Here is a 14177-nt window from a genome sequence, read left to right as displayed (position 1 = left end):
CTACCAGTCACTGATTAAAATCAAGGATGTGCAAGAGGCCAGATGTGCAGCGATTGCAGAGGTTTGTAAGGATGGCATAGATGAACAGAAATGAAGGGAGTCGAGGATTTGAGAATGATGAGAATTTTAGAATTGCTGGACTGGATGCCAACATGGGACAGCGAGCATAGTGGTATTGTGTACGTAGGAATTGGTGAGAGATAAGATATGGGCAACAGAATTTTGGATGAACTAAAGTTTATAAATGATGGAAGATGGGAGGCTAGCAAAGCAGACATTGGAATGGTCCGGTTCAGAGTTAATAAACAGCCAGGAAGATTTTGACTGCAGTTGAACTACAGGATTTTATGATCTCAGGAGAGACTAGTCCTGTTTTTATTTTTTTTTGTTTTTGTAAATCTGAAAACTAGACGTTTACTTAAGGCCAAAAATAAACCAAAAGAATTTTGTGATTTTTAAAAACAAAATCAAAGACTGTGAATATTGATCGTATTCAGTCTTAAATAGTTATGTTAAAGATTAAAAGTACAATGAACATCATGACTTGCACTCTAAACTAAAGTTCATAACTCACTTTTTTTCACTTCTTTGACTTGTACACTCTGAATTCAACTCAGATTCTTATCAGAAATTAGAAGATTACCCACTTGGTTTGATGAGATGAATTGAATCTCTCGGGTCTTCTGATGACTTTTGACAAGGTTGTCCCTTAATCGCCTCCATTCTTCCTACAGTTGTAGATTCGCTATTCAACACTGGCATTGCTATGTCTTAAGGATGGCCACTGCAGATCAAATCGCTTCCAGCTCCAGTGTTCTGGAGTCTTTTATCTAAGAACTCTCTCTCATCTCAGGCCTGATTTGCTGTGAGTCAAGTCCTCCGGTTTTCAAATAACTTTAGCCAACACACACACTTTCAGCTGAATCCTGCTTGAAAGAGACATTCCCTGCAGCCAGCTTGTTCTAAATTTAAACTAAAATTGCTCAAACAATCCCACACACATTTATTCCCCCTTTCATTAATCTTTTGTTGACTCTTGTCCCCTATCATTTGTGTCTCAGGCAGCAAATTGCTTCTTGCACTCAATCATCTTTCAGAGAAGCCTAATTCTTGAAGACCATCATCCCTACGTAAAATGTAAGTTCCCCCCTAAAGTACATGGGCCATCACGCATCTATTCTCAAAAGCCTTACTGAAGTAAGGATTCTTGCATAGCTGTTTAAAATACTACATATTTTACATTAGCAGTTCTTATTGCTTCAAATATCCAAAATAATCTAAAACCACAAGTTGTAAGAACAGAAGTAGGTAATTTGGCCCATTTATGTCCGCTGTGCTATTTAATGAGATCATGACTGTTTTGATATGGTGATCATCCTTATTCCGCTTTGTCACCTTTTTCCCCATTACCCTTGATTCCCTTTATTGATTAAAAATCTACCTCTGCTTTGAACATACTTCATGACCCAGCCTTCACAGTCCTCTGTAAAGAGTTCCACAGATTCACAACTCTCTGAAGAAATTTTGTCTCATCTGTGTCTTAAGTGGTCGCTCCCTTACCATGAGATTATACCTTCTGGTCCTAGCCTCTCCCTCAGGGGAAACAGCCTCTCAACATTTACCCTGTTGAGTCTACTGAGCATCTTGTATGTCTTAATAAAGTCGTTTCTTTTTTTTTCTAAACTGTAGTTTCGGTAAGACTTCCCTATTTTTATATTGCATTCCCTTTGAAATAAAGGCCAACATTCCATTTGCCTTCCTTTTTCCATTCATTTGTGGGGCACCAGGCGTTGCTGGCTGGCCAGCATTTATTGTCCATCCCTAGTTGCCCTTGAGAAGGTGGTGGTGATCTGCTGCCTTGAGTTGCTCCAGTCCATGTGTATTGGGTTGACCCACAATGCCACAAGGGAGGAAATTCCAGATTTTTGACCCAGCAACTGCAAAGGAATGGATATATATTTCCAAGTCAGGATAGTGAGTGGCTTGGAGGGAAACTTGCTGGTGGTGGTGTTCCCATGTATCTGCTGCCCTACTCCTTCTAGATGGAAGTGGTTTGTGGATTTGGAAGGTGCTGCCTAAGGATCTTTGGGGAATACCTGCTGAACTTGCATCCTAGCCTTTTGGAAGGATCCTGAAATCCCTCTGTGCCTCAGCTTTCTGCAGTCTTTCTCCATTTAAATAATATTCAGCTCCTCCATTCTTCCTACCAAAGTGCGTAATTTACATTTTCCTACATTACATTCCATCTTCCAAGTTTTTGCCTACTCAGCCTGTCTGTATCGCTCTATAGACTCTGTCAACTTCACCGCTTCCCTTCCCGCCTATTTTTGTCATCTGCCAACTTGCCAGAGTACATTCACTTGTCCAAGTTATTAATGCATATTGTAACTCATTGCAGTCCCAGCACAGCTCCCTGTGACACTCCGCTAGTTAGCACCTCACAGAATTCTAATAAGTTTGTCAGGTATGTTTTCTCCTTAATGAAGCCATGCTGACTGTGCTTGATTATATTACGTATCACTGAATGCTTTGCTATTATATTCGTTTATAATTGGCTTTAACATTTTCCCAATGACAGACGTTAAGTTAACTGGCCTACAGTTAGCTTTTTTTTTGTCTCCTTTTTGAATTATGTTGGCAGTTTTCCAGACCCCCGTGGCTTTTCCAGAATTTAAGGATTCTTGGAAGATTATTGCCAGCGTCTCCACTATTTCTGTAGCTGTTTCCTTTAATATTCTAGGATGTAATCCATTGGGCCAGGGGACTTATTGGTCTTTATCCCCATTAGTTCTTTTTCTTTGTACTTTTTCTCTGGTGATAGTTATATATATTTCACTTTGTGTTGGAAACCTTAAGTGTTCTTGAGCATTTTACAATCCGCCTTTTGAATTTTAGACAAATGGTCTAAGAGAGTAATTTTTCTTCTTGATCCAGACGTTGTTCCTTTATAAATTTTAAGTGGTCCTTTTAGTGTCTACAGACTACAAAAGGACTGAAACCTCTTGATGCAGAAGTGTCATGAATGCTGAGTAACAAGAATACTAAATGTAATAAAACTAACAGGTAGAAGTCACTAGCATCACAAAAGGCATTTCATGGGACGTGAGTCTCCCAGTAATGAGATTAGCAGGCTTTAGACAGACCAGAAGAATAAATCGTTATTCTAATAGAAAACACCTTTAGTTAGAAGATTGAACCATCAAGGGGAGGAATGCACTTTTTTAGAGTCACAGAAACTGAAGGGCAGGAGGCAGATTAGTCTAGAAGCCAGTTCCAGCAAGCAGACAAGAAGCAAGAGTGCAGAAACCTTTGTGCAGGCAGTTTAAAAACCATACATTTGCTAACACAAAGAGACCTTTCCCAGATTAACTCCTTAATCACTAGTGTCGTAACTAAAAGCTGGCCTTTACTTGTAGATCTATTTAAGTGGATGTTTGGGAAGAGGGAAGTCCTGAAAGAGTTCAGTTCTCTTACTTTGTATCAGAAAGAGTAATTTATACATAAGGTGTTTAGTAGTTCCTATATGTTACTGTTTTAGATCATTATAGTCCATTTTGTGTATATGTGTTGTTTCTTTATTGTAAATAAATAGTCTTTAATAAGTCTTACACTATGACTGGACTGTTTTACTTTCTCACTGGGTTGCCCATGTGACTCCTCACACCATTCCAATAAACGAAATCATACACCACCATGTGTTGTCTGTCCCCTCATCTTAAATAAACACGCATGTCTCCCCTTGATGGTTAGGTCACCCAACGAAGGTGTTTTCTGTTAGCATAATGATGTATTCATCTGGTTTGTCTAAAGCATGCTAATCTTGTTGCTGAGAAACTCGTCCTATGAAATGCCTTTTTGTGTTGCTAGTGGCTTTGACTGTTAGCTTTGTTACATTCTTGGTATTGTATGTTACAAGGTACATACGTGACAAGTAGATGCAGCAATAAAAATGAAATTCTCCATCCTCGTCCTCCGGATTCAAGGCTTTGATCACAGTCTTAAGATTTGATGGCATCTTTCTGATGCCCATTACGATGACTGTGGGTGATGTGTAGTTGATTGAAGTTGTTTTATTTCAAAACTGCATATAGTTTCCTGGAATATTCGTGGCATAAAATTTGACGCTTGATCAGATTAAACCTCTGGCAATCCATTCATTGTGGAAAGACTGAATTAACCCTTCAATTATTATCCTCGCTGCAACCTTTCTTTCGGGTATGGCCTCTGGGAGCCTCCTAGATGTGTACATGATAAAAGATATTGATACCTATTTTTAACACAATTCACTGGAATGCTATGTAAAGGTTGATCAAAAATGGGTATAGGGATCAAGGGAGCTTTATCAGCAGCTGGGGTTTTCCAACCATTTGACATGTTAAAATTTACTTAGTCACAAGTAAGACTTACATTAACGCTGCAATGAAGTTGGTGTGAAATTTCACTAGTCACCACACTCCAGTGCCTGTTTGGTCAATGCAGCCTGTCTTTCAGAATGTGGGAGGAAACCAGAGCACCTGGAGGAGCACAGGGAGAACGTACAAATTTCACACAGACAGTGACCCAAGCCGGGAATTGAACCCAGGCCCCTGGCTTTGTGAGGCAACAGTGCTAACCGCAGTGTCGCCATACTGCCCATAAAAATCACCAAAGGGAGAATGTGGATTTGAACCACGGACCTGGTGATCTGTAGTCAAATGCTGTTTCACTGAGCTAGAACTCTTCACGATGATATGTCTTACAGAACTCGACCACATCACCCTGCAATCCTGGCCAGTAAAAATGCTTTGTAACTTCAACATGACTGTCTTATTCCTAAGTGACCTGTCATCAGGATCTCATCATCTTAAACGTTCCCTGCAATAACCAGGAGAGACAAAAATTTGATGGACTGCGATTCATTCTATATCTGCTGCTCTTTGAGGAGATTTCCCATTTTCTCATCAATATATTAATAACATTCCAGAATCTTTCCTGATTCTTCCTCCACATGCACTTTCTCAGATAATTCCAGTGAACCAGTATATATGCTGGACTTCAGTTGAAGAAGATTGACTAAATAAGTCAGCCACATTCTTTTCAAGATTTTTATCCTCAACAACCTCCTAAGAAGTCCTGGCTAATTGAACATTGGAATCATCTTCCTTACTTTATGTTGCCTCATCTTATAAGAAGCCTCATTATCACCCAATGTGGGAATAATCCAGGAAGCTCCCTCTGGACAATTCAAGTTTCTTTCATTTCAACAGGTTGTCCTGAAACTCCCGGAGTTGTTCATGCTGTATCACCTGCCAAATAATTTCCCAATAAAAAAATCTACCCTTTCAATCAACAAACTAGAAATAGCTCCTGTAGTAACAACTCTGTGTTTTAAGTCACTTTAATCACTTTCTAAACAGAAACCAGTTTATCTGGTATGTGAGTACGGCCCCTATCAGTATTTTTACTTTCACCAGACTATCGGGAATAACAATCTTATCAGCAAGCAGCAATAACTAAACTGATCCAGTATCTCAAATATTAACTTGTATACTTATGTTGTCACGAGGAGTCAGGCAAATGTCTCTTAGACGCAAATCTTAAGTAACCTGACTCACTTCATCAATATACAAGAAAATGTCTTCCTGACTAACGTGAACAAATACATCCACTGTAGTAAGTTCTGAAGGAACACTACACAACTGTACAATCGTTATGTGTGTTTTTTCTGAAGCCTCCATAGGTATCCTATGATTACAACTGGTTTTCCTTTAAATGTCAACAGTTCTCTTACATAAGAACATATAATAAGAACATAAGAAATAGGAGCAGGAGTAGGCCATCCAGCCCTTCGAGCCTGCCCCGCCATTCAATAAGATCATGGCTGATCTGTCGCTGCTCAGTTCCACTTTCCCGCCCTCTCCCCATAACCATTAATCCCCTCTCCTATCAAAAACCCATCAACCCGCGTCTTAAAAATATTTAATAAAAATACATGCCCTGCCTTATCAAAATGTATGGATATCCTTACACCACCTTATCTACAATATTACCCAGGACATCACTGCTCCTCAGAGTAGTCCTAGGCCTAACCATTTTTAGCTGCTTCCTAGTGAGAATGTTCGCTTGATCATTGTGCAATGTTCAGCAACGTTCACAACTCTTAAATTACTGAGCAGTCCATGTCCAAATGCAACAAGACCTGGACAATATGCAGGCTGTAGCAAATAATATTTATGCCACAGAAGAACTAGGTGATTACCATTTCCAGCAAGAGGGAGAATCTGACCATTGCCCCTTGACATCAGTGGCATTACTATCATTGAATCCCCTACTATTAACATGCTGGAGGTTACCATTAACTAGAAACTGAACTAGCTGTATAAATACTGAGGCTGCAAGAATAAGTAAGAGGCAAAGAATCCTGTGGTGAGAACTTGCCTCCTGACTCCCCAAACCTGTCCACCATCTGTAAGGTACAAATCAGGCATGTGATGAAATTTTCCTCACTTGCTCAGATGAGTGTAGCTCCAACAACACTAAAACTAGATACCATCCAGTACAAAGTAGCCCAGTTGATTGATACCCTTTCCACAAACATTCATCCCCTGAACAACTGATGCACAGTAGCAAAGGTGTGTACCATCTACAAGATACACTGCAGGAACTCGCCAAGGCTCCATAGACAGCACCTTCCAAACTCACTGCCAGTAGCATCTGGAAGGATCAAGTCAGCAGATACCTGGGAACATCGCCACCTGCAAGTTCCCCTCCAAAGCACTTTGTCCAGATCTTGAAATATGTTGCTGTTCCTTCACTGTTGATCAGAACCTTGTAACTCTCTCCCTAACAGCACTGTGGGTACACCTACAGCACATGAGCTGCATAGGTTCAAAATGGCAGCTCGCCACCACCTTCTCAAGGGTCTTCAAGAGTGGGTAATAAATATTGGCCTAACCAGCGATACCCAACCTTATTAATTATAATACCCTTAATCTTCCCCTTAAAGCCAGAATCTTTTCCAAATTTACAATTCCTTGTGGCTTCCTAAATGGAAATTTAATGCTTCCTGGCTATCCATATGGAATTTCATATCCATTGGTTAAACCTGGCGCTTCCCTTATTTTAAAATCATTCCTGTCCTCCAAGTGAACTTAGCCACTGTAGTACTGTTTCTAAATTCTTCCAGGATCATCGCTCTCTCAGATTTTCAACTGTCCAATTTCACTGAACAATGCCATATCATCTCTTTTTTTGCATATTCTACAAATGTCTGGTTTGTATCTTTTTGACTGTCGAAAATATTAATAAAAATTAATCTCAGCTATGTTTTATAAACAGAGGGTGGTGGGTGCCTGGAACTTGCTGTTGGGGGTGTAGTGGAAGCAGACACGTTAGTGGCTTTAAGGGGCGTCTTGACAAATACATGAATAGGATGGGAATAGAGGGATGGAAGGGTGGGGGCTTTTAGTTCAGTCGGTGTAGGCTTGGAGGGCCAAAGGGCCTGTTCCTGTGCTGTAATTTTCTTTGTTCCTTGATATGTCTTGGGAACCAGCCTTAAGTACCACATTTCTCATTGTCTCTCATGCTGAAGATAATGGTGCAGCGCTTGAGTATTACTGAAAAGAAATGTTCTATCAGAGCTTTTTGTCTTGCATCCATCAAGATAGTTTGCAATAAATTACTGTGGGCAACAGGGCAGCAACAATTTATACTGCATGGGAATAGAGTGCTGATTGGTTGGTAAGTGGATTCTGGTGGAGTCATTGCCTGAGACTACTGCATGGAACAATTAACTGCCCAGTTTTGTTCAAATTCAAACTGGGCAGGCTGAGTGATCAAGAAAATGCCCCATGGAATGAACAGGGAATGACTGTTGCAAGATTTTGTTTAATTGGAAATGTGCAGTGTGTTTACATGTTCCTTTCCTCTGTAAGGGACAGAGCCCTGTATATGAATATGTGTAGCTTCTGGCCTGCATGAAAGTGAGCCACACCATGAGCCTGAATTGATGATCTTAAACAGATTAATAATTTTTCATTGAAATTCTTAACACAATCAGGATTGTTTAGCAGGTGTTGTCCAATCACATTTCACGTTTTAAGTTTTGCAAGCACTGGCTGATAAGATATAATCAGTACTTTGCCTGTTGTGCATAGCTGAACAGTACAGAGGGCAATGTCTTGACCAATTGAGAGTTGACCTTCCTGATTTAAATTTGAATTTTACCAAAGTTGGGCATTTAACTGTTCCATGCTACATTCTCCATGGCAACACCCACCAATCACCATTTGCCAACCAAACACACCCTTCTCAGGCAGCATAAAATGTTGTACCCCTATTTCTGCTGGAAAATTCTTGTGAGCTGTTCAGATGAGTGCAAGATGAAAAGCTTAGACATTATGTCTTTTTGTTTTAGCAATAATCTGAAATAGTTGAACAGTCTTCTACTAAAACACTTTGCAGCATCAAAATCCATGTTTCCTGTGCCACAGTAACAGCAACAATCTTTTCAAACGAGGTAAAATATCTTTCATCTTCAGTGTTACACATTAAGCAAATATCCTTTGCAAAGTCAAAACTTGGAGGTGGATTTGAACTAATGTCCAAACCACCGGTTCTTCATTCTTCAAGTAAGCAAAGCCACTCTTTTATTCAAATCATATTGTCTGACTTATTATCTCCTTGACGCTCCCGGTCTCTGTCTCTTTTCTCTGCTGTTCAATTTCAAGTTCAGTATTTAAGTTTTTAATTTTCGTTTGCTGTGCTCTTTTTTTCTCTTTTTCCTCCTGAAGTTTGTTTTTTCATTTCCTTTTCCTTCTAGAGTTTGTGTTTTCTTTTCTCACTTTCGATTAGAGTTTTTGTTTTTTTTTTCCAATGCTTTCCAATTTAAGCAGCTTCGTCTGCTACTGAATCTTAGCTAACTTGAGCTGTGATTTTTCTATATTAACAATAGCTTTACATTCCACATTCCAAATTCCATTACAATTTTAGCTCCTGCTTTTATCTCTCATTTCAATTTTACCTTGCCTTTGGTAATTGTTGCAACTCTGTCACAGATAAGCTGAGAGACTTGTTGGAAAGGTTGAGAATTGGGGGCACAGATTTAAGGTAATTGCAAAAGCACACGAAGTGACACAAGAAGAAGATCACTTAGCCAATGGTTAGGGTCTGGAATGCACTAAAGAGTATGGTGAGGGGCTGATTCAGCTGAAGCATTCAAGGGAGAGTTGGATTGATTTGAGAAAAGTGAGAATATGTAGGGCTATGGGGAGACTGGCTGAACAGGCTGAAACGTCTTTCAGAGAGCCAACGCGGACATGATGGACCAAATGACCACCTGCTATGTTGGAACTATTCTCGGTGGTTCTATTCTATGATACTGCATTGGAAGCTCAGCTTAATGTTAAATAGGATGTCAAGATTAAAAATTCTCTGCTTCAAACTTGGGCAGTGGCTAAGGATGAAATGGACTCGATTGCTCGGGAATTGGGGTTTTGGAAGGGACAGCTTCCCAATATTTTGTTGCAAGAAATTTCTTCTTATCCAACATTAGATATTGGACATGCAACATGATCCATTGCAGGACAAGAATAGATTATACGTGGCTTCCAGAGGTGACCATGCAGCAAGAGAAAGAAAATGGTGGTTGTATGACTGGATTAGTGATCTAAAAACCTGACTGTTTGAGGGATTTGGGTGTCCTAGTGCATGAATCAGATGCAGAAAGATTAGAATGAAAAGTAGGGAGTTTATGCTTCAGTTGTGTAAGGCATTGGTGAGACCACTTGGTCACATTATTTAAGGAAGAATGTAAATGCATTGGAAGCAGTTCGGAGAAGGTTTACTAGGGAACAAAGATGAAGGTGTGTGGAGAATTGTTTAGAGGAAATGTGCGAGGTAAGTTTTTTACACAGATGGTGGTGACTGTTTGGAACACGCTGCCTGGGGAGGGGGTGGGAGCAGGTACGATAACAGCATTTAAGGAGCAACTAGACAAATACACGAATAGGATGGGCATGGAAGGCTACAGACTCCGTAAGTGCGTCCAAAGAGAACAAAGAATAATACTGCACAGGAAACAGGCCCTTCGGCCCTCCAAGCCTGCGCCGCTCATGCGTCCAACTAGACCATTCGTTTGTATGCTCCATTCCCAGTCTGTTCATGTGGCTATCCAAATAAGTCTTAAACGATCCCAGCATGTCTGCATCCACCACCTTGCTTGGCAGTGCATATGGTTTTAATTTTGGCAGATGTATGATTGGTGCAGGCTTGGAGGGCCGAAGGGCCTGTTCCTATGCTGTACTCGTGTTCTTTGTTTACCAGACTAATATTTAGGATAGGCAGATTATTTGAGGAAATGTTGAACTGGTTAGGCTTGTATCCACTGGAATTTAGGTGAGCGAGAGGTGACTTGATTGAAACATACGATCCTGAGGAGTATTGACGGGGTGGATTTGGAGAGAATGTTTCTTCTTGTTGGAAAATCCGGAATTAGGAGTCTCTGTTTAAAAATAAGGGGTTGCCTCTTTAAAACAGATGAGAAATTTTCTCTGAGTGTCAGGAATCTCTGGAACTCTGTCTCAAAGGACAGTGGAAACAGAATCTTTGAATATTTTTAAAGGCAAAGATAAATAGATTTTTGCTAAGAGGTGAAAGGTTATTGGGTGTAGGTAGGAATATGAATTTAAAGTTTAAAATCCGATTGTCCTATTGAATGGTGGAGTAGACTCCAGGGGGCCAGTGGCCTTTTGCTGCTGCTAATTCAGATACCTGTGACTGAATGATCCTGACAAGGAATTTAAATCCCATCATGCCAATTAGGGAAATGAAATTCAGTTAATTATTCTGTGATTAAAAAGCTATCCTTAATAATGATGTATATAAAGGGGTGGGGGTGGTGTGGTGTGGGAAGTGTAAATGTATATGGGGGGAGTGTGTACATGACAGGGTATGGAATGGTGTCAGATTTGGGGTGGTGATGTGGGTGTCAGGGTGAGCGTGCAAAGGAGCTGAGGGTGGGGTCTGGAGGAGTAGGGTGCATGTGTCAGAATGGAGGAGGGAGGTGCTTCTGTTGGAGCAGATGGATTAGTGCATAGGAGTGGTGACGGGTGTGTGTGTGTGTGTGTGTGTGTGTGTATATATGGGCTTGGAGGAGAGTAGGGGGTCTGTGGTGTAGGAGGGAATTGCGTGTTTGAGTAATGGGTGGGTGTGTGTTGGGTGAGGTTCTGTGTAGGAGTGGATACAGGTTGTCTGAAGGACTGTGTGGGTTTGTGTCGGACTGTTGGATGCAGTAGGTAAGGAAGAACTGAGGTTGATGATGGCACTTCCTATTTGCCCGTAAGCATTAAGTATTAAACATTAGGAAATTGTGATTTAAGTGGGCCATTTTAGATACAAATCTCATCTTGTGGAGTTGCCGTCATTGGACTGAGGTAGGCACAGTCAGTATTCTCACAACACCAGGATAAAATCCAGCAGGTTCATTTGGTAGCACGAACTTTTGGAGCGCTGCTTCTTCTTCACCTGATGAAGAAGCAGTGCTCCGAAAGCTTGTGCTATCAAATAAACCTGCTGGATTTTATCCTGGTGTTGTGAGAATACTTTGCATACAAATCTCAGTTATGTGAATATTTACTCCTTTTTACTATAGAATCTTTTCCTGAAGATAGATTCAAACCGATGAAAAGGGCAGTCTGTTTGGTGAGACTGGTGATGTCCATTGAAGCTTACCGGCTACTGGGTTTAACTGTTCGGTATCAGAGTAAGTTTCATCCATGGTTAAAAACATCAGTTGAAGTAGAATACTGCAGGTGCTGAAAAGCTGAAATTAAAAGCAGGAAATGCTGGTTATGCCAGCATCTGTGGAGAAAAAAAATGAGTTCAGGTCTATGACCGTTCATAAGAACTGGGAATTCTAATTGGAGAGAAGAGCAGAACCTCTTCAAGGAAGGGATTTCCCAGAAATTCTGCACTTCTCTCCAGGATTTTCCACTTCTGATTAAAGGATCGCAGACCTAAAAAGCTAACTTTCTCCCCAGATGCAGGCATAACCTGCTCAGCATGAACAGCATGTTCTGTTTTTAACTTGTGAAGCATCGAAAGAAATGGCTTGAACTTGGGATGTACATTGAAATCTTGCAGTTCTTTGTTGAGGGCTGCCCACTCTGCTTAGCTTTTTGTTCCAAGGTGTTTTGGATAACATGTTGAACAGTTTTAGCTCTGCTCAGGTTTGCTGTCATTGTGTTGCTTTTTTCAGCAGATTAAGCTGTTTCTCTGTCTGAAGTAAACATGTGAAGGCAATAAATGGCTTGCTGAGGCTGTTGCTGACGAGATTCCTCAGGGCTTCAGGCATGGAGTCAAAGACTGAGGATCCTCCAGTCTGGGGAGCACCATCTGAACAAGATCAGCCACCTGCTCAGGTAAGTGGAGCCTTCCTGATCTTTTCTCGTTGAGATGAGAATCACTTTCTCTATGCCGTACTCAAATCCTCTGATCTCATGTTTAGACAGATTATTCTGCTGTATAATTAGTGCCCACCCTTCAGGGAAACACTTTGGGCATATGGCGTGCTATGTGGAAATGCAGGCAACATGAGGAAGAGAGAACTGAGAGGAAGGAAAGATGAGAGCCGGAGTAAGGGAAGAAAGAAATATACAAGTTCAATACACCACCTGTTTTTCTTTTTTGAAGTTTATTCATTAGTCACAAGTTAGGCTTACATTAATACCACAATGAAGTTACTTTGAAATTCCCCTAGTTGCCACACTGACGCCTGTTCAGGTCAATGCACCTAATCAGCACGTCTTTCAGACTGTGGGAGGAAACCAGAGCACCCAGGGAAAACCGACACAGACATGGGGAGAATGTGCAAACTCCACACACACTGATTCAAGCTGGGAATCAAACCTGGGACACTGGCACTGTGAGGCAGCAGTGGTAACCACTGTGCCACCATGGCACACCACTCCTTCCAATGAATTGTGACCAGAATCAAATGTTGCCTCCTGTTACACTACCCACCAGTTATGTATTCAGTGCAGTCTCCAGCTAATGGTCAGTGATAACTGACTGTATTCAATTCCGTTTTATAATGTGTGGAATTCCATGATTTGACCTCGTGTTTTAGTTCCTGAATTCTTGGGTTTTCTTTGATAGGAGGATTTATTGGAACTCTTCTCATTCATTTGGAGAGAACACGTTATTTCTCTGAATACTGAGCTCTGGTTCTGCAGATCCCATACAGCATTGAAATAAAACACTGCATGTACATATTCAGAAATAAACCATTTAGCCTGTAACATCTATGCTACTTCTTTGTTCAGGCCATCCAATTAATATCATTCTCGAGTTCACTCCCCATAAATTTTCATAAGTAAGTTTTTATCCAATCCTTACAGGTCGCTATTGAATCTGCTTCTATTGTCTTTATTCATGATGATTCTCGATTGTAACAATTTGCTGTGTAAAAAGGTTTAAAAAAATTTACTCCAATTTACCACACGTTATCATGAAACCTGATAAATAACTGAAAACAGAGGACACCTCATTAATTAATTGTGCTACCTTAATTTTCTCTCTTTTTGATATCTCTCATCCTTGAAAAGCATTGACTAGGCCACTCATTGATTTACGCTTTGACTGTTTGTTGAAAGTTGAATAAAAATGAGTTCATTAAGTCAGAAAGTTCAGCCATGAATGTTCAGCAAGAATGGAAAGATAGTTGGTGAATTATCACTTTTAATAGAAACAGAAGAGTAGGAGATTCAGCCCCTAAATTTGTTCTTCCATTCAATGATAAGATGGCTAATCTGTACCTTTACACCATTGAACCACACCATTGTCACCCTTTCATGACAAAAAAAAAACCTGATCAATCTCAATTTTGATATTTTCTGTTGACCGATTTGAGCAGCTTTTTGGGAGCAGACTTGATTTTGTGAAGAAGTGACCTCATTCCTGAACAGCTTAGCTCTCAATTTAAGGTTATGCTGCCAGACTTTCTGACCTGAGGTTCTTCCCTATCTAACCACCCAGTACATCCCCAAAACCTGAATATGCCTCAACTTCCCATTTGAAGTTATTGGGTTAGCTCCAAGTGTCCTGAGCATATGAATTATGTATCCCCTAATTTTGTAAAATACTAGAAAAATGTAAATGGAGAAAGATGCTGGCCCATTTCTATGACTGACTTAAATAAA

At 40.4% G+C, this 14177-nt stretch overlaps 1 protein-coding gene across 6 annotated transcripts in view; it reads left to right on the top strand.

Annotated features, from left to right (window-relative positions):
* prdm10 (PR domain containing 10) overlaps positions 1-14177 on the top strand; it is a 151054-nt gene that overhangs the window by 19515 nt on the left and 117362 nt on the right. For 3 of the 6 annotated variants that reach the window (XM_080214528.1, XM_080214524.1, XM_080214529.1), the window contains exon 2: positions 12239-12398. In XM_080214528.1, coding sequence (XP_080070654.1) covers positions 12330-12398 — 69 coding nt within the window. In that variant the 5' untranslated portion in view covers positions 12239-12329. Of the gene's footprint in view, positions 1-11629; positions 11741-12235; positions 12399-14177 lie in introns of all 6 variants that reach the window. The other 3 variants (XM_080214526.1, XM_080214525.1, XM_080214527.1) reach the window with 3 other exon arrangements.

This window comes from Carcharhinus amblyrhynchos, chromosome 29 (genome assembly GCF_965287045.1).
Source record: "Carcharhinus amblyrhynchos chromosome 29, sCarAmb.v2.hapA, whole genome shotgun sequence".
NCBI classification, from domain to species: Eukaryota; Metazoa; Chordata; class Chondrichthyes; order Carcharhiniformes; family Carcharhinidae; genus Carcharhinus; species Carcharhinus amblyrhynchos.
Note: the sequence above shows the minus strand (reverse complement) of the source record. Positions and strands in the feature narration are given on the sequence as shown.